This window comes from Aythya marila (genome assembly GCF_965140915.1).
Source record: "Aythya marila genome assembly, chromosome: 3".
NCBI classification, from domain to species: Eukaryota; Metazoa; Chordata; class Aves; order Anseriformes; family Anatidae; genus Aythya; species Aythya marila.
Window position 1 is genome coordinate 84,368,475 of NC_139044.1, and position 18,466 is coordinate 84,386,940.

An 18,466-nucleotide genomic window follows, 5' to 3' on the forward strand; every position below is an offset into this window, starting at 1 on the left:
CCAAAATGAAGTCAGCAGTGGCTACTGACACACACAGAGCCAAAATGGCGGAGCACAGGTAGCCTCAGAGGGGCTTGAGTTTGTGTGAGGGCTTGGAGGAACAGCACCGCATGGGGCAGCCGGGTAGGGCCACCACCATCAGGCAGGGGGGCACGGAGCCTTCCCCATGCCCCATAGGGTGAGCCTGAGCCCGCCCGGCCGAGAGGGGGAGACACAACCGGGGGCAGGCTGCGGCCGGGCCGGGCAGGGGGCATGGGGCCGGGGCCGGGCTGCGGAGCGCCGGGGCGCTGCGGCGGCCCCTGGCGGCGGCTGCTGGGTGCTGGGTGCGGGCGGCTGGCGGCGCTGCGGTTGTCACATGTCGGAAAGTCCCAAGCGCTGACGGTGGAAATCCCCGCTGGGTTTTTTTTTTTTTTTCTTCTTGGTGTGTGTTGTGTTGTGCTTTTTTTTTTTTTTTTTAATTTCGCCCGGTCGCTGAAACAGAAAGGGGAAAAAAAAAAAACACCAAGAGGCTGGGCTCAGCCCTTCATTCCGCGGCAGAAGCAGCGGCGGCGGCAGCTGCAGCTCCAGCGGGGAGGGGGCGGCGGAGGCGGCGGCGGAGCGGCCAGGGCACCCCGGGCAGCCCGGGCAGCCCGGTCCCGCTGCCGGCACGGCCCCGCGGGCTCTGCGGGCGTGGATGGCTGCGGGGCTCGGCTGCCTTCCCCCGCCGCGGCCCGGCTGCTGAGCAGCACGCAGGGGCAGCACCTCCCGCAGCAGCCCGGCGGCACCCAGGTGAGCGCTGCCCCGCCGGGGCCGGGGGGGAGGCGGCCGCGGCTTCGCCCCGGCTCTCCGGGGGCTGCTGGCGGCAGCCCGGTGCCGGGCGAGGAAATTGTGCCCTCTGTTGATTGGCACGGCGCGGGCATTTCGGGTTCAGGGGACCGAAATAGGCTGACCCCAGGCAGCCCTAGGGGGATAAACAGGGACGTCAGAGCAGCCTGCAGCGTTTTGTTTTCCTGCGTGTTTGGGAAGGTCAGAGCGGCACCGCTGTGGCTGCATTGGCCGCGCTCTGTATGGCCGGGGTATGGGGTGCTGGTGGCTTTTGTTTCAGCACCGCTTTCTCAAACCAGGGTCTCTCGGCTCTTGCCTGGGTTGCTGTTTGGTGGCTGTAGATGGCACAGGCAATATTTTCCGTGCGCGGAGGTTGGGGGGGAAAGCGGAGCTGCAGCGCAGGGCACCGAGCCACACGGTTCCGGTGAACGCTCCTCTAAGCGCCGTACTTTTTGTTGCTTAAAGCTGGAAATAACCATTCAGGGGGCCATGTCAGTAGTGCTTATTCATCTGCTAAGTCTTTATTTGGCTTTAAAAAAAAAAAAATCAGCCTATTGACTCAATGACTCTACTTACGTAACGAAGGGATTTGATGTCCTGCTCGCCTCTGAGCAAAGCAGAGCGGTGTTTATGAAGAAAATTAATACGTGGTTGCTTATATATTTCTTAAATCATCCGTACATTTAACTGAAGGATTATGTGAGCGGTATGTATGAAACTTGGGGGTCTGAGAAAACATGTTGTTTCTATTTTCAGCTCGTTTATTCTTAGGGAAAACGTTTATAATGTACCATTTTTATCAGGGAAAGGAAAGCGTCCCCACGTGTTGTGGGATGACAGCTCTGAGCACTGTTCCTGGTGCGCTGCCACGAGCAGAGGAAATAATACGGCGTGAATGACGCTGCCCTGCTTGGGCAGAGAGGGCTGTGCTGCCGTCGCCGTGTCTCGTCCATCACCTGCCTCTATTTCGGGTTTGACAGGGTGTCCACTGGCGGCGGCGGCCAGCTGGCTCTTGGCCAGGCTGCAGGAGGCAGGCGGCTCTTGGCAGCGGGAGCTGGAGGTCCCTCGCCCTGAGAGCCCGTCCCAGCCTCCGGAAGGATGGCTGGAGCTGGAGCTGGATGCTGTCGCTTACTAGAAACTTTGCTTTGTTTGTAGACAGAGAAGTAATCCGCCTGGACAGCGTGGAGAGTCTCTCCCTGTAAAAATAACTGTTCATAGCGTTAGCTGCTGTAGGGCATGGGAGCCTGGGGAGATGTGTGAATGTGGTCCCCGTGTTTGGCTGTAGCTAGCCACAACGTTAGGGTGCTCTGAATAAGTATTTCGGGCTGTAGATAGTTTGAGGTTATGGGTTGTTTTTTTTTGTTCTTCCTGCTGTAACCCATGAGGCCGGAGATACTGAAGAAAGGGATGCAGGGCAGTAAACATTACTTGTCCCACTGTGGAAAAATGCTGGGGTTTTTGAGCCAAGTGGAAATGCTTTTTCAGCTCTGTTGACTTACCGGTGAGTAATACTGGCACTGCTCTTTGCACCCCCACACGCTGCACTAGCACCTCTGTGCAGCAGCTGCACTGCTCACAAAACATAAGGAGCCTCAAGAAGAGTAACATAAGTCTGTCCTTGAGTACTTGCCCTGCTCCTAATACCTTATTTACCATCTTCAGCCTCTGTAAGTATGGGAAGGATACTAGCACATGTGTAATTAATTATTCCGGTTCTTTGTACTATCCCAGGCATCACTTCTCAGAATGCATGGGCTGCAGAAAGCTGAAATGGTCATTACCTGCTTTTTTTGGCATGTCATCAAAACAAGAGCTTGGAACGTGCTGAAAGTTCAATGGGTTCATATGGCATTACTGTGCAGTTATCAATTAGTCAAGTTTCCAAGATAATTTTCCCTTCCCTTGATCTTGCCTTTTTTTTATCCTTGCTTTCATTTAAATGCCTTTTTTTTTTTTTTTTTGGAACAGTGATGTAATTTCCTTCATTGTGAATAAATTCTCCTCGATATTTCAGTAAATGATCACAGTAAATGAGTGAAATAAGCTGTTCAGTGGCTATATCTGAGTAATGTGGACAGAATGATGGATGTGAGCTTTGAAAATGATCAGCTCTGTAAGCCTCAGTGGACTGCGTCCATTCTGTGTACTTTTTGGGCAAAGCAGCAACCAGAATCCCGCACCTGGAAGTTCATTCTCAGTCTCTGCAGAAGTGATAGCACTGCAGTGCAAGGATGCTAACATGTCAATAAGAAAATCCTTTTCTTTTTTGTTTCAGATTTCGTGTGGGAACATGGCTGGCCAACATGTCCTTCCTCAGGCTTTGTATCAGAGCAATATGCTGAAAGCTGTGAAGATCAGAGAGAGAACACCTGAAGATCTGGTCAAACCCCCCAATGGAATAATTCACCACTTCAGGACTATGCACAGATACACCATAGAAATGTTCAGAATGTGCCAGTTTTGCCCTCAGTTTCGGGAAATGCTTCAGAAGGCGCTGACTGACCAGGCCACCCAGACTTCACTGGAGCGCCAGAGGAAGCTGAACTGGTGCATGGAAGTCAGGAGACTTGTGCCTTTGAAGACTAATGGTAAGTTGTGAGCAGGTCTTTGTGTTGAAATGCCAGTTGTGACTGGAAGGCAAGGTCTGGTGATGACCCAGCTGTAATATCGGTGCCCATGAGAACATGCTGACCTTGCTGGTGGTGGGCTTGGCTGCCCGGTGGGCTCTGTGAGCTCTTGCCTTCCCTCAGGGCAAGGAAATGTGCGATGCCCTTTTATTTTAAGGGTCACTGCTGGTCAGAGAACTTCACGTTAGCATTACTTTATGTGTATTGTGTCAGGCGCTGTAAATGAAGTAGCGCGAGTGCAGTGATTTCTTAGCGGGGTGCAAGAGCCCATGTTGTCAAGCAGGAAAACTTTGCACATGACTGTGAGAACTGCTGGGCATTTCACGTTCGGTGCAGGAAAGATTTGGTAATGGCTATGACTTATGGTCATGCAACTCCAAGCTTGGACTCAGGATTCCCTACAGCATAGCAATGCCTCAAATGGGAAGGTAGACTGGGACGCTGAGGACACCAAGATTATGGGAAATATATATTCCTTGCTCAAGGAGCAGATGACACTGGGTGTGGTGGACCCTCAGCCTAGTTCAAGTCAGTACATTATGCTCTTAGGAAGCTTATTTTCCTCTCTGTTTATATATACATTGTCCGTGTGTTCCTAGACCACAGTCTTTTCTTTCCTGTTTGCACACAATTGTATTTTACAAAACCCATGAAAACAACCACCATGCAGATGCAACTGCTGTGACCTTAAAGAGCCTGATCCAAATGTACCCTTCTGTCACTGTAATTGAAACACTGACCTTTTGGTGGGCTTTTGTGGGCAGCTTCTGCTTTTGCATGAAATTCCTGTGGTTGTAATTAGTCTGTCCGTGAAGACTGGGTAACCTTGGACTTCCAGAGGACGAGAGTTGCAGGCAGTGCTTTGCAGGTACCAGGAGGGTGACATCACTCCAAGTGGTGTGTCTTCAAAACTTCACTGCAAGAGATGCACTCTAACAGACCTACTATGAAAATGGACAGTGTAATTTATGTGTAATTTGTGTAATTTATGCCCACGGCATAGGCTTTGGAGTCCTGCATCTGATATTAATAATTCTGCAGGGGTCAAAGCTTCCCTTACTGCTGCAAACACAATGTTCAGTGAACAGGTGCCTTGTGTTGTGACTCTAGACCAGTGTTATAACTGGGAACAATTTATGGACCTGGGTCCTATCCGCGAGTAGGTGCACCAGTATACAGGATGCTGAAATATTAGGGATGGCAGAGCAAAAGGGGTTAGTTGGTGTTCCCCCACTCCCCGTGCAGCCAGTGCATTGCACTTGGCTTCCGTCTGGTGCTGTAAGGTCATCAAGTGCTTGCGCAGGAGGAGTGGCTTTGGGAACCTGTGGTTTATGCAAAGTTGCTGCAGCTCTGCAGGAGGGAGAAGGCAGACTGGGCTGAAGGAGAGGATGGCTGAGAGAAGCCTGGAGAAGCCCTGTACGAGCCCAGAAAATTATGTTATTCAAACGAGTGGAAAAACTATGGTGTTTTTTTTTTTTCCTCCCACATGGCATGAAGAAAATTTTAAAAGCATTTGACTGCTTAACCCACAGATGTGGGAGGAGTATTAGTTCCTTCAGAGATGGGCTTTCTTCAGAAAAATCCATGTCTTTTAATGAAGGCTTTAGTTGTTCATATTGTTCAAATTAAAGAGATCCTTATGGGACCTTTTAATGTGTGTTTTACCTAATATGTACACGAGTTGGTGGTGTCATTTCTCTTCTCACAAGAAGAATCACTGCACGCTTACTTGCAGGCATGTGAATGGTGGATAGAAAGCGGGCGGTAGGAGGTATAAAAATTGAAACTTTCGAAAAAAAATTAATTTAAAATCCCATCATCTATTGGCTGTAGCGATTTCACTTGTATAATGAATAGGCATTCATTCCAGCTCGCCCAACCACACCCCCCGGGAAAGTCCGAGGGAGGCTTCGCTGTGCAGCCGTGCGCGCAGCAGAACAAAAAGTACAAGTGTTGCTCAACTGCTAGTCAAACGGCGCCGGGGAATTCCAAGTGCTGCGTAAGGAATTTTGGGCGCTGCTTCTCAATAAAGAACTGAAAGTCAGCTCTGAGAGAAGAAGAAAAAAAAAAAAAAATCTTATCTTTGCTCTAGATTTTGCAAAGGGAAAATTTTAACGGGATTAATATGTCATCTCTCTTGTTCAGAAGGAAACCCAGTCAGGTTTTCAATATTATATGCTCTTCCCTGATGTTTTTTGAGCTCGAGTACACAGTCTGCAGACACAGTCTGCTTTGCAAGACTCCATTCAGAAACCAGAAGTCAGTGGTAGGAACCTGATATGCAGTGAGACCATAACAATTTATAAAATGTTAAGCATGTTTGCAAATGATACTTATTCAGGATCTGGTGTCTGTTGTAGGTTTTTCTCTGCAGTTTCACAGAAAAAATAGCGAAGTGTTCACAAACAATTTACTTGAGCTCATAATGCATGTAGCCTAATACATGGTTTTAAGTCTGGGCAGTGGAGTCTTTCCTTTTTTTTTTTCTTTTTTTATCTTCTCTCCCCATCCCAAGAAAAATCTAGCAGGTTTATCATGGTTGATGTCCTCTCTTCCAAGGAAATTAATATGGTTTCTTAATTTTCAGTGAATCTGTTTACCACTGTATTAAACGTCAGGCCTAGTTTTGAATCTGAGAACAGGACAGTAATGGTTCTTGCTATTTCCCTTTCATAAAGGCTTTTGAAGAGGGTGGATAGAGGTAGAATTTGAAAGGGAGCCATAGGCATACTTTGTCACACCTTTCAATTAAGTTTATTACCTATTCAGATTCTCAGTTTCTTCCCTGTGAAACTGCAGAACTCTGCTTTTCTTCCTACATATAAAGAGGATTCCTTCAATGGAAGGAGTAGTCGAAATGAGAAGCAAATCATTATGCTTTTCATTTAGCTAATTTTAATTTTGTGCTTTAGAAAAGCAAATCTCTACATGGAATTTACAACAGCACAGCATACAGACAGCTATCAGCTCTGAGAGGAAGGCAAGAGGTGTTCCTACAGTTGCTTTACATAAATGAAATAGGTACAGAAAGGGAAGAATAGGTCATTGTAATTCATTATAATTCCTCCATGCAAAGACAAATGCCAAGCTTTCCTATGCAGTGCTCGTCAGGGGAGGTGTTACTATAGGATATTATTTTTGTTTTTCATTTTCTCAACCCTGTGCCATCAGGTGTGCATTTGTTTAAACACTGGTGAGGGAGACTTACACATTCTTTTGAACTTTTATGATGACTTGGTTGTGTTTAAAAGCCATTGCAACTGCTTGACATCTGCAGGCAACCCCAGAATTCAGTTCAGGAGATCAGTCCAAGTTAGTAAGATAAATAAGGAGCAGGTAAGTAAGATAGATAGGGGGCAGGTTTCCCACTGCTGCTGAGTACAGTTCACCAGCCAGTGCAGGGACAAGAAGCAGAGAGGGGACAACTTGTTTTCTTCCCTTGGGCAGAGCACTCACAGCTGCCGTCTTCCTGTGAAAAGCCCTCTGGCAGAGGCTTAGTGAAAAGTGCACGTGAAATATGTGGATGTGCTGCGTAATTAATTCCACATCCTTCTTGTTGGTGGGGTTTTATTTAAGCAGCCATGTAAAATCAACGTACTCTTTCCTTTTTCTTTCAGGTGATGGAAATTGCCTCATGCATGCTGCATCTCAGTACATGTGGGGTATTGAAGATATTGACCTCGTCTTAAGAAAAACGCTGTTTAGCGCCCTCCGGGAGATTGATACGCGGAACTTCAAGCTGCGCTGGCAGCGGGAGGCTATAAAGTCCCAGGAGTTTGTAGAGACAGGACTCCGCTATGACACCCGGGTAAGGCGGCCTGAGGGAACTGTGCAGTTTGCTGAATGCTTCTCAGGGTTGCCTTGCTGATTTTCTTTGAGTCTTTGGCTCCACGGATCCCGCTGTTTGTGGAGAGAGGAAATGCTGTTCCTTTGGAGGAAATGGGAAAACGTGCATATTTTGAGTGCTGCAGTTGGTTCCTGACCTCCATGTCTTTAAACCGTTGCTGACGGATGTTTCTTTCCTCAGAACTGGGAGGAGGAGTGGGAATACCTCATTGAAATGACCTCTCCAGAAACATCTGGGGCTCGAAACAGGCTTCCTTATAACGCGCTGGAAGAAATCCACATCTTCATCCTTGCTAACATCCTCAGAAGACCAATCATTGTCCTCGCAGGTGAGTTGCCCAGCAAGTCATCTCACATGAAGGGTCGCCTCAGTCTGTGCTGTGTTAGTGATCTGATTTTGCTAATTGTTGTTTTTAGGTAGGTGTATTTCAGAACTGGGAGTTTCAGCAATTGTTCTAAAACACCCAGAATGTTTTTCTGTTACCTATAGCACATACATACTTGTGCTTAACAGATTTTTTCCTTCTTCCTTGTGCAGATAAAGTGGTGAGAAGCTTAGAGTCAGGCTCCAGTTTTGCTCCTTTGAACGTTGGCGGTGTTTACCTGCCACTCCTTTGGCCAGCAGAAGAATGCTACAGATATCCAATTGTGCTTGGCTACGACAATATGCATTTTACACCTCTAGTGACACTGAAGGACAGTGGCCCAGGTATTTTTCAAGTACTTCGTCTACTAATTGCATAGCCTCTTCAGTACTTTTATGCTGACGCAGCATTTAAAATATAATTTGGCTAATATTTGCATTTTAAAAGTTAATGTAAAAGATTTCTTCGGAATGTGTTCTTAAAATGTAAGCAGAAACAGCTGTGTCTGTAAACACGAATAGAAACTAAAAACTGTATTCAAAATGCCAGCTGAAAGTGGAACACAGCTCACCTGCTTCCAGGCTGGCATCAAAGGGTGGCCTCTGCTTCGCTGTGTGCCTCTGTCTCGCTGTGTGCTGGTCTCCTTTCCATGTTCCACCGTAAAAGTAGCTTCAAACAACACAGTCTCACAGCAGTGTGCAGCTGCCTAGCAGGGGCAGTGAGATACATTAAAAATGGCAAAGCATATATCTCATCCAAATGGATAACAGTGCTCTAGGTTCAGGCATCACCTTATAAATAGGTGTAATAAACTAAGCTCTATGATACTGCCCCCAGGGAGAAGGCAATTGCAATGGGGACATTAAAAATTGCAGTAGGATGGGACTAAATTTTGGGGACTGACGTATCTGAATCCTCTCTTAATCACACTGTTTAGAAACCAGTTTGTCTTGCCAGCCAGTCTCTTGTCTGTCCAAAATTCAGCAGCAGTGCTGACATCTCCGTTGTGTTGTATCTTGTGGTTACTCCTGGCAGGTAAAATACCTGTGCTAACCCCTTGTGTTTCCACACAGAGATCCGGGCTGTCCCTCTGGTCACCAGTGAACGAGGCAGATTTGAGGATTTGAGCGTGCACTTTCTGACGGATGCGGAGGAGAGGGAAAAAGAGCAGCTGCTAAAGGACTACTTGATAGTCATAGAAATTCCAGTGCAAGGCTGGGATCATGGCACAACTCACCTAATTAACGCTGCAAAGTGAGTGTCATTCCTGTTTCCTCAGTTATGTTGGTTAAGGTGGTGGTAGAAGCCACGCCAGTCTGTGTGTGTGTGCCTCTTCACTATTTCTTTCCTTCCATGATAGTGCACGTTTGCCCTCTGCAGTATAAAATATTGGTGTTACTGTTCACATGGTTTTAAGTGGTATGGGCTTGAACCAGTCTCAAAGCCAAAGGCAAAAATGTATTTGGATTTAGCAGCATGAGCCTAATACGTTAGAAGAGTAAAGCCAACAGACTAGTTGCAGTGACATTTACGTTACTCGGGGAGTGGCTGAGAAGTAGTTACAACCAGGAACAAGTTCTGCAGAACTCCTGCACTTCATAAATTGCATAAAGTGCGGTGGTGTAATTTTGTCTGCACTTGGCAGTGTGTTCAACGTACAAATGCCTTGAAAGGTTGCATTCTTGCAGCGTCGCAGCAGGCAGGAAGCTGTGGCCAGTGGAGGAGCTGGCACCTGCCCTTGTCCCCCTGGCAGTTAGCAGTCAGCAACGTGTGGAGCAGCTGATTGCACTCACCAGCTTTTTTAATCTGGAGAGCAATGCCTGCCTATCCCTCCGTGACTCCCCGTATCCCCTGTCACTTCTCCCATTACAGCCCGTGGTGACATCTTTGTGCTGTCGAGTGCCACTGCTACACTGGGTTCTCGAGTATTACCAGCAGTGCTAGCTCCTCATCCTCTGAGCTATTGCATGATAAGCTGTGATGTGGGGTTTTCCCTGCGGTCAGGGTCACGTAGGGATTCTGTGATGGCTTCCAGCATTGCTTCAACTGAATTGAAGCCACCTAGTTTGTTTAAAGAATTTGACTGGTAGTTGCAGAGCCCATAGAGCAAAAAAAGGAGCAGATTTCAGAATGACTCAGTATTTCACGATACAATTCCACGGGAGGAAAGGTTTGTTCTGAGCATGGGCTGTGAAGAGGGTGGTCAAACACTACTCACAGCTCAGTTGGGCATTGGTCTTCAGAGGAATTTAGAATTTGAAGGGTTTTTCTTTTTATTTGAGAGATTATGTAGCCTTCCTGCATACATCTTTCATAGACAGTAAACCCTTACCTTGAAAATCCTTCCAAGAATACTTCTGCATTTAGCACTGTGAGACCATTTCTTTAGATGTGAAAGTCTCCATTTGACATCACTGAACACCTGCTTTTAAAATTATTTCCATTTACAGCAACAGTTAACATCCTGGATCTTCTAGCTGAGTAATATGGATGTGTATTAAATCTACATTTCCTCCCCACGTGGCCTGTATTTGTCTCCACCCCCAGCCATCTGCCCTTTTCAACCGGTGATATTTTTTTTTTGTCTGTCAGGTTGGATGAAGGCAATCTACCGAAAGAAATAAACCTTGTGGAGGATTACTTTCAGCTGGTGCAGCATGAGTACAAGAAATGGCAGGAGAACGCTGAGCCTGCTAGAAGAGAGACCTGCCCCAGGGCCAGACAGGATCTGTCTTTCTCCCAGCTCTCCCTCTTACAGGTGAAATGTGAAACTCCAAACTGCCCTTTCTATATGTCTGTGAACACTCAGCCCTACTGCCACGAGTGCTTTGAGCGGAGGTCACAGGGAACCAAAGGCAGAAAGCAGACCCCTAAAGCAGCACCTGAGAAACTAAAAGTAGCTGGATCGGGCTCCTCCCGCGGTGAGGTCTGTGAACCTGGGGGATGGATGTCTAAAGAGTCTGTAGCAGGGCCTCGCTCTGCGCCTCCAACTGCTCCCAGCCTCTTCCTCTACAGCGAAACCACTGCCATGAAATGCAGGACCCCAGACTGTCCCTTCACCTTGAACGTGCAACACAACGGACTTTGCGAACGCTGCTACAATTCCAGACAGCGTGCTCCTTGTAACAATGTGGATGACCAGAGACAGGTAGACTATGCCACGTGTAAAGGCTGCCTGCAGAAGGCCAACAGGACCTTTAATGGCATGTGCAGCACTTGTTTCAAAAGGACTACAGAGCACTCCTCGAATGGTGGCCCTGGTTTTCTGTCCATGTGCCACCAGAGATCTACATCTGACCCATCCCAGATGTCGCCCAGCCTCCTTCAGCATCCTTGCCATCAGGCTCCCAACAACTGTGAAGAGCCACCACCGGCACCGCTGCCTCCTGCCCCACACGGTCCGGAGGAGAAGAGGGGAAGTAAACTCTGCAGGAAACCTGGCTGCAAGTTCTTTGGAACCACTCAGAATGAGGGCTTCTGCACGCTGTGTTTCTTTGAGTACAGGGAAAACCATGGTAAGTGAGCTCTGTCAGATGTGGTGCAGACTGTGCCCTAAAAAAGCAGGGGTTGGCAGAAACCGTGTGTAGCACAAGTAGCAGCGTGAGGAAAATATGCGTTTTTTGCCATTATTAACCCAGAAAGAGGCATGCAGTAACATGGGGGACTTCTGTGAAATCTGTTGTAAAGCTTCCCATAGTCTTTTGTGGAAGCAAAACGTAGTCAGTGAAGAGTCGCATTTAATGCCTTTCAACTGCAGTAATGTTTTGCTATGAATTTTCTCCAGTTAAACATCATAATAACTAGAGAAGTTGAAGGAATTGGTGGGGGAAATGGTATTGTATTGATGCTACTGAAAACCAGCGGTGTTTGTAAGGCAAAGCTTTAAGGCAAGCTTAAAAAGCTTGGTGTGAATTTCAAGATAAAACAGGTATAACACTCTGGAGTAACTACTGAAGTCACTTCAATAAATAAAGCAGGCAAAATTTGTGCAAATATGCAAAAAATGCACAAAAAATGCGCAAAAAAAATGTGCAAATACAACATGTGTGCAAGGTAATACAGAATAAGTATTCTGTAGTGACATAGGAGTATATTATTATAATGTACCTTGAAGTCTTTCTTGGTAGTATCAAGTACATTTGTGCACATGTCAAGCCCATAAAAAAAAAAAAAAGTAACTGTCTGTAAATCATGTCTTGAAATCTTCAACTTCCATGTTTCTGGTTGATTACACAGTCAAAGTGTCCTTGGGTACAGAGGGCAGAAGACATATGTAAGAGAAATAATGCTCACCTCTTTCATTGCTGACAAACATGCCAATACTGCCCTTTTCACATCCTTTTAAATTATGAGCTTGTGTAAATTTTGAAAAGCTTGCAAAAGCTTCTTTGCAGTGTTGGTCACAAGGAAAAATGTTTTCCTTATGACTGTGGAATATATAAGATTGCCTCGTGAGATTAATAAGTGTAAGGCATGTTAACCCATTTAGCTCTGTTCTGTTACCCAATGTGATTGTAACAGGGGAGGGTGAAAGGGAAGGAAGAGTTGGGAATATCACAGGCAATACTCTGAAAGCAGTGGTGAAATTCCCCTTGATTTCAGTGGAATCCAGTTTCTGTGCCGAGGGCAAGTTTTTATCAAGTCAGCTGTTGGAGCAGTTCCTGGAAAGTGCAAGGACTGAGGGGTCTGTGGGTTGTCCAAAATCCATGCTTGAGGCTAGTAGATTTTTTTTTCTTTGTAAAATGAAGAGCTTTTCTTAGTCACTTTGGGTCACCCGATCTGTTGGGCTTATTCAAACTCCCCCTGTCCTTACTTTGCATTACAGACAGTTCTTTGCTACGCCATCAGAGGAGATCTCAGAGGAATTCCTCAGCAGCTGGTCAGCAAGGGAGCTCTGCTGCAGCCTTCCACAAAAACATGTCCTGCCAGCAGCGCAACTGTGGCACCCTGGGTAGCACCATGCTGGAAGGCTACTGCCAGAACTGTTTCATTAAGGCCCAGAGCCAGCGATTTCAGGAAGCCAGAAGGACAGAGGAACAGCTTGTGAGACAGCCCGAAGTAAGTATGAAGTTGGAAAATCTTGATTAGCGTGATTTTTCTCTTGTGAGAACAACTCAAAGCATGTTACAGGATGCAGCAACATTAAATTTTTCTAAGTGTCGTGGGAAGACAAGTGCAAGGTATCTCATGATTTTCACCCCCTACAACTTAGCAACACCATTGAGGTCGTTCTCAGTTTAGGGTAAGCATGGCTGTGTTCAGCTTTGCCTGACTGGAATTTCACCAGCAATTTCAGTGGAAGCAATTGGACCAACAGTTGTTTTGCTGGCTGGAGAGAGATTTTTGTCCTTACCTTTAGAGCTATGCAATCATGTCAAGAAACTTAGTCTGTTTCATGTTGCTTTTTTTCGTTGAGCACGTAAGTTTGTTTCAGGCTTTTTCATTTGATTTGTTTTGGCTCTAGAATTGAGTTTTACCAAAGACAAAAAAACAGTTTTTCCAAGAAATGACAGTGTTTATGATGATCTTTGGTAAAGCCCAACTCAGCTGTTGGTATCACGCCCTTCAGAAGATGTGTGTGTCTTCCTAGGAGGGAAGCAGGGTTACATATACAACGCATTAGCACAGCTGAAAGAAAATGGAAATGCCACGCGTGTCGCCAGCATAACTGACAGTGTTTTTCATGTGTTTCTAGAGAACAGGACAGCGCAGAGATCTGCAGCGAGCAGCAATGACTAGCCAGAAGAGACAGTGTGCAGTGGCTTCGTGTCGGAATAACCTGGCCTGCAGGAGTGAGGATCTGTGCCAGGAGTGCCAGCGCCGCAGCCAGATCACGCAGCTGGGGAGTCCCAGGGAGCCCGCTGCAGACGAGACCCCGAAGCAGCGCTGCCGAGCCCCTGCTTGTGACCACTATGGCAATACCAAGTGCAATGGTTACTGCAACGAGTGCTACCAGTTCAAACAGATCTATGGCTAGCGGGAAGGAAGAGTTGGTGAAGAACGAGGTGCCAGCTACTTCCCTAACTGAAATGGTGCTATGTCCAAAACACTTACCAGTCCCGGGAGTGGGAGGTTGTGGGGGGGAATATAAGCTGTCCGCTCTTGTTCCTGTTTATTCCTATTCTTGGGAATAAGTATTTAATTCCTCTAAACACTGCATACAAGGACTGCTGAGAAGGGCTGGTTGCTTTCTGCACAGAGCTGTCTTTCATGAATAAGCTCCTATCGTGCTGTATTTAATTCTTGGACTTCCCAGTGGGAAGTTTGAAGCATTTGAATCCAAAGAGCTTCCTGCTTCTGCCTCTTTCACAATACCTCCCCTGCTCCCAGACAAGGAGCCACAGCTACTGTTGGAGGTGTGGGAACTCCGCGTTGATGTATATTGGTCAGAGGCAAGTTTCCTGAGTGAGGTCTTCCAGGACAGGCTGATGCATCTTACAGTTGAAGCAGAGGGTCTCTGAAGAAACTTGCTTTGGTTTCCTTGCTTGTGTTCTTGCAGAGCTCAACAAGGCTAGAGCTCCTGCAGGCGCTTAGGGCAGTAACAGTGAGTGGTTCTGGGTTTGCAGAGCCCTTGGCAAACTAAGCTGCACTGTTGAACAAGACCAGTAGTGGTCTGCTCCTTCAATACACTTAACCACCATTTAGATCCTTTTCCACAGCTGAAGATAGCTGGAAAGATAACATGATTACAGAAGCACCTTTTATAACTATGTATGTGATGGGAAAACCGAACCCTGCAATTCTGCTCTCATTGCCTTCAACATATTGAAAAACCCTTGAAGCCCTACATCTTAGGCTTCAGTTCTGAAGCCAAAGTAACTTTCTTCTCTTCCATGATAATTGTCAGAAATACGTATGCTGCTGTTCATACCCCCCACTCCCAATCTCTCACTTCTGTGATCCTTAATGTGATTCTGTTATCATGCTTACAGCTTGGAGCTTGGCAATAAGGTACTTCAGGAGCAAGATCTCACTCCTGGAGTTCATGCATTCACTTCTCATTGTGCAGTGCCTTAGCAAACTCGCCTATACTGTTGTGCCTGATACCTGCTTCTCTCCTCTCCTTTAATACTTCTTAAGTTTTCAGCATCTGTTTTGCTGCTACTGTGTTGGAGGTGATAACCTCTTCTAATTTGCTTCTCAAGTTTAGAATCTTTTTTAGTTATTAAAAAAAAACAGGTTTCTAAAAAAGAAAGTTAAAATAACTCTTGACTTATTTCTGTTAAATTTTATATATTTTGTGAACATTAATGTGAACATAAGTTTTATTAAAATATTTATATTATTTCAAACAATGCAACTTGAAATTTGCACATCTAGGATTTTTTTTACATATATTTACTCCTGTGTTGAACTTTGCAAACTTAAATCTATGATTGAAAAACATTCTCTGATATAAAGAAATAAATTATTGAAGGATTGAGTTCAGTATTTTGTATTGATGAGAAGGAGCACAGTCGAGCATGGGCCACCCACTGACCAAAGGATTTCTGTCCAGGACCACCGTTCATCACGTCACTGATGCACCCTGGTTCAGGTCGTGTAGCCAAGCACTTTGAGGTGATGACTTGCTGTGTGTCTCCACGTACTGTCTCCTAGCTTCAGTGTCCTCTCAGGAAGAGCTCTTGGTACCTTGTGGGACACCCGTGCAGTCGGTGTGCGTCAGGACTTGGCTCCTGGGGGTGGGTGCTCAGTCTCCTGTCCCCAGAGCGGAGTGTGGCAGGGTAAGGATGGGGCTGAACCAGGCTGTGAGGGATGCTAAGCCAGACTGACTTGACTTCCTTTCTTCATTCATCTACCAGTTATGCCATGGGTTCCCAGCTGACATTGACCGAGTGTCACCTTGGGTGGTAGTGATGGCCAAGAGTGACCCCCACGCATGCAGGGGCAGAGGCCCAGGCCAGCCCTGGCACCTCCTCTCACCATGAGCAGCAGGGAAGCCCTTTGCCTTGTGGTCTTGGCATCTGGCTTGCTCAATCACTCCTGAAAAGCAAGGTGCTAACTGCTTGGCTGAACGGTACTTGAAAGTGGTGTTCTCTTATCACAGACTTGTCTGAACCCAGCCACCCTGCCAGGGGCTTCCTGGGTTGTAACTCTCCCTCAGCATGGCATGAGGATTTTTCAGACCTCTCTCTGGACAGGCAATGCCGTTACACCTCCGTGACTTCTACGTGTTGCCCGTGGCCTGAAAGAAAAATGAGATGTGCCTGAAAGCTTCCTGGAGTCAGGACAGGAGCCCCTTTCCTAAGAGGTGACCCTGGCTGCTTCCCCCCTCCTCCTGGTCAGTTGCTCTCTGTCCTGGTTAACCCTGTCACACTTTGTTTGTTCAGGAGCACACTTTGCACAAGCTTCAGTGCCTTCCCAGTTGAAACCACACAGATGTTACAGTCCTGAGTGCTTTTGTGATGGGTCAGCCAGTGCTTGTAATTCCTGCAGCTCTTTAGCCCATGTTCCTGGGTTCCTGTCCACCTTCATACACACTGCAGTTTTGCAGTTTTTCCCCCCTCCCTCTGAACTAGAGCATCCCATCCTTTCAGACCAGACAAGCTAGAAGTAGCCTGCTTCCCCAGAGCAGAGCGTGTTGGACCTACCAACCCAATCTTCAGAGCATATTCCTGTTTTTCAGATTGTGACTCTGTTTATCCGTTCCTTCCTTCCCCTTTCTTCACAACTCATGTCTGCCCGATTCACCGAACTCCCACACCAGGCAGAAACCTTGGTGCTGAAAGAGCAAGCAAATCCTGGCAGGGCTGCCTGCAACGAGGCTCACCAAGATGAGGGCAGCTGACAGCCCCTGCTGCCTGGAGAGGCAGAGCCTCCATCGCGACACCCTCAGGGGAGGCAGCAGTGGGGAGGGGGAGGTAGGTTAACTCCACTTGCTGCCACTTCTACACAGGGGAAGGGTTTCAGCTGAAATGCCCCTAATCCCACTGTTTTTTTTCTGCTGCTTTCTGGGCCCATTACTCATAACTTTGAAGTCACATGAGGCTTGTCTCATTCTGAAGCTTGTATGTAAATGAGCGCCCAGCCTGTCTCTTGTGACTGACTTGTGTGGGAACATTAAAGCTAATGGTGCCTTCTTTTTTTTTAATACTCTGGTATTTCCCTAATGGCCTTAGGGGATTTTGGTCCTCTTGATGCTTTCTGCTGTCTGCCTAGCCAGACACCTCCTCAAGTTCAAGTATTTTTTTCCTTCCTGTTCTGCAAGAGAGAACTTTTATTTGGATTCTCCCTTTTTTGTGACCACTTATGGAAGTCTCTTTGCTGAGATGCAAATCTTTCATAGATTGTTTTCTGAGCATAAAGCTGAAACTAATATGTAACAATTGGCTTAACTACTTTCATTGCTCTGGAGTACTTTATAACATGGTGCAGTAAAGGATTGCTGTGCCAGATGTGCTTACATATTCATTTTGTTTATGGAAAGGATACTTTTAGATGTTTTCAGTAATTCTTCCTGACTGGGATCTGAATATTATCTATGTTTCTAGACTTCTTAGAGATATAACATCTGTATTAATACGTAACATGACATGGGAGAAAGCGGTTACTAAATTTTTATACATTTATCTTCTGACACTTCAGTGCTCTGCTGGGCAAGTCTTTGTTTTGCCATAAAGTACTATCTATATGGGCAGGGATGGGAGCACTAAATAACGTGTCATCAGTTGGAGGAAACATTTACACTCTTAGATCTCTAGCTTGGTGTGTTCCAGGAGCCCCAGGCAGGACCTAGCATGGTGGGCTTTTCAAGTAAAGCAACAACAGAGAGGTCCTGTTGCTTCACTCTCGGTGCCAGCTGTGATGCTCCACCTTCACACAGAAGCTTAAGACATCATATTGACAGCCTGCGAGCCAAACACCCATCCTTTCCTCCTGCTCTTGGTTGGATTCATCTCCATCCTGTACAGAGTCCAGCTCAGGCTGCAGAGCAGAAGAGAACAATTCTGGTTATTGAAGTCAGGACGTGTTATTCGATTAGCCTGTCAGGAGTTGCTTGCCATGCAACTTCGTGTACAGCTTAGTGTACAGCTGCCAGCTGACCCACAGGCGGCGTGGAGCAATTAGGAATGTAATAAATGGAAATGAAAAACATTATTTGAGTTACTGTAAATGTAGGAGTGGCCTCATATCTGCTTTTTATGTGCCTGATGGAGTCACAAGTGGTTACTCTTTTGCCAGCTGTCTCATCCTGGTGTTCCTGCACATGCTGCAGACCGTCCTAATCTATACCACCCCATTCCTTGGAAGTGTCTGAAGTTACTTCAAAGAGGACAACGCAAAACAAAACAAAACAATTAAAAAAAAAAAAAAACACTTTTTTTTTTTTCACAAAACCTGGGCCTAGTCCTACACCCTTTGGAGCAGAAATAGTGTAGCGGTGACATAGCCATCAGCCTGGGGACCTGAAGAGTGAGAGGCCAGCTGAGGCCCTTTTCAGGCCACAAAGCTGACACTGAAGTTTCCTACCAGTGGAGGGAGGGTGGCTATATCCAAACTGCTGTGGGGAAGGCCCCTGGCATAGGCATCATGCTGGCTCACAGGGGCACGGACCAGTGGGTTGAAGTGATCTGAGGCTGCCATGGCACAGAATCCATAGCTTGGGTCAGTGTCCCTAAGATTTGGTTTTGTTCAGATGCTTTGACTGTAAATTGGAAATGCTTTGCTTAAAGGAGACTCTTTGATTCTTGGGAATCGCTGTCATTTCTGCTGGGAGCAAGAAATGGCAGGTGCTCAGCAGAAATGGATATACATCTGCATATGTTTCCTGTAGTAGTAGTTTCCAAAGGTTTTAGATTATGGATCACTGTGAAACTGATATGT

At 46.6% G+C, this 18,466-nt stretch overlaps 1 protein-coding gene across 2 annotated transcripts; it reads left to right on the forward strand.

Annotated features, from left to right (window-relative positions):
* Positions 1-370: 370 nt before the first annotated feature.
* On the forward strand, positions 371-15,149 carry TNFAIP3 (TNF alpha induced protein 3). Of its 2 annotated transcripts, none has more exons than XM_082757689.1 (9): positions 371-768; positions 3,080-3,392; positions 7,049-7,239; positions 7,459-7,606; positions 7,816-7,986; positions 8,716-8,896; positions 10,235-11,157; positions 12,468-12,700; positions 13,338-15,149. In XM_082757689.1, exons 2-9 carry the CDS (start codon positions 3,095-3,097, stop codon positions 13,617-13,619), a joined length of 2,427 nt encoding a protein of 808 aa, XP_082613815.1. In that variant the 5' UTR covers positions 371-768; positions 3,080-3,094; the 3' UTR covers positions 13,620-15,149. The 2 variants fall into 2 exon arrangements, with proteins under 2 accessions (XP_082613815.1, XP_082613816.1); XM_082757690.1 differs by lacking the exon at positions 371-768 and adding an exon at positions 1,800-2,305.
* The last annotated feature ends 3,317 nt before the right edge of the window (positions 15,150-18,466 follow it).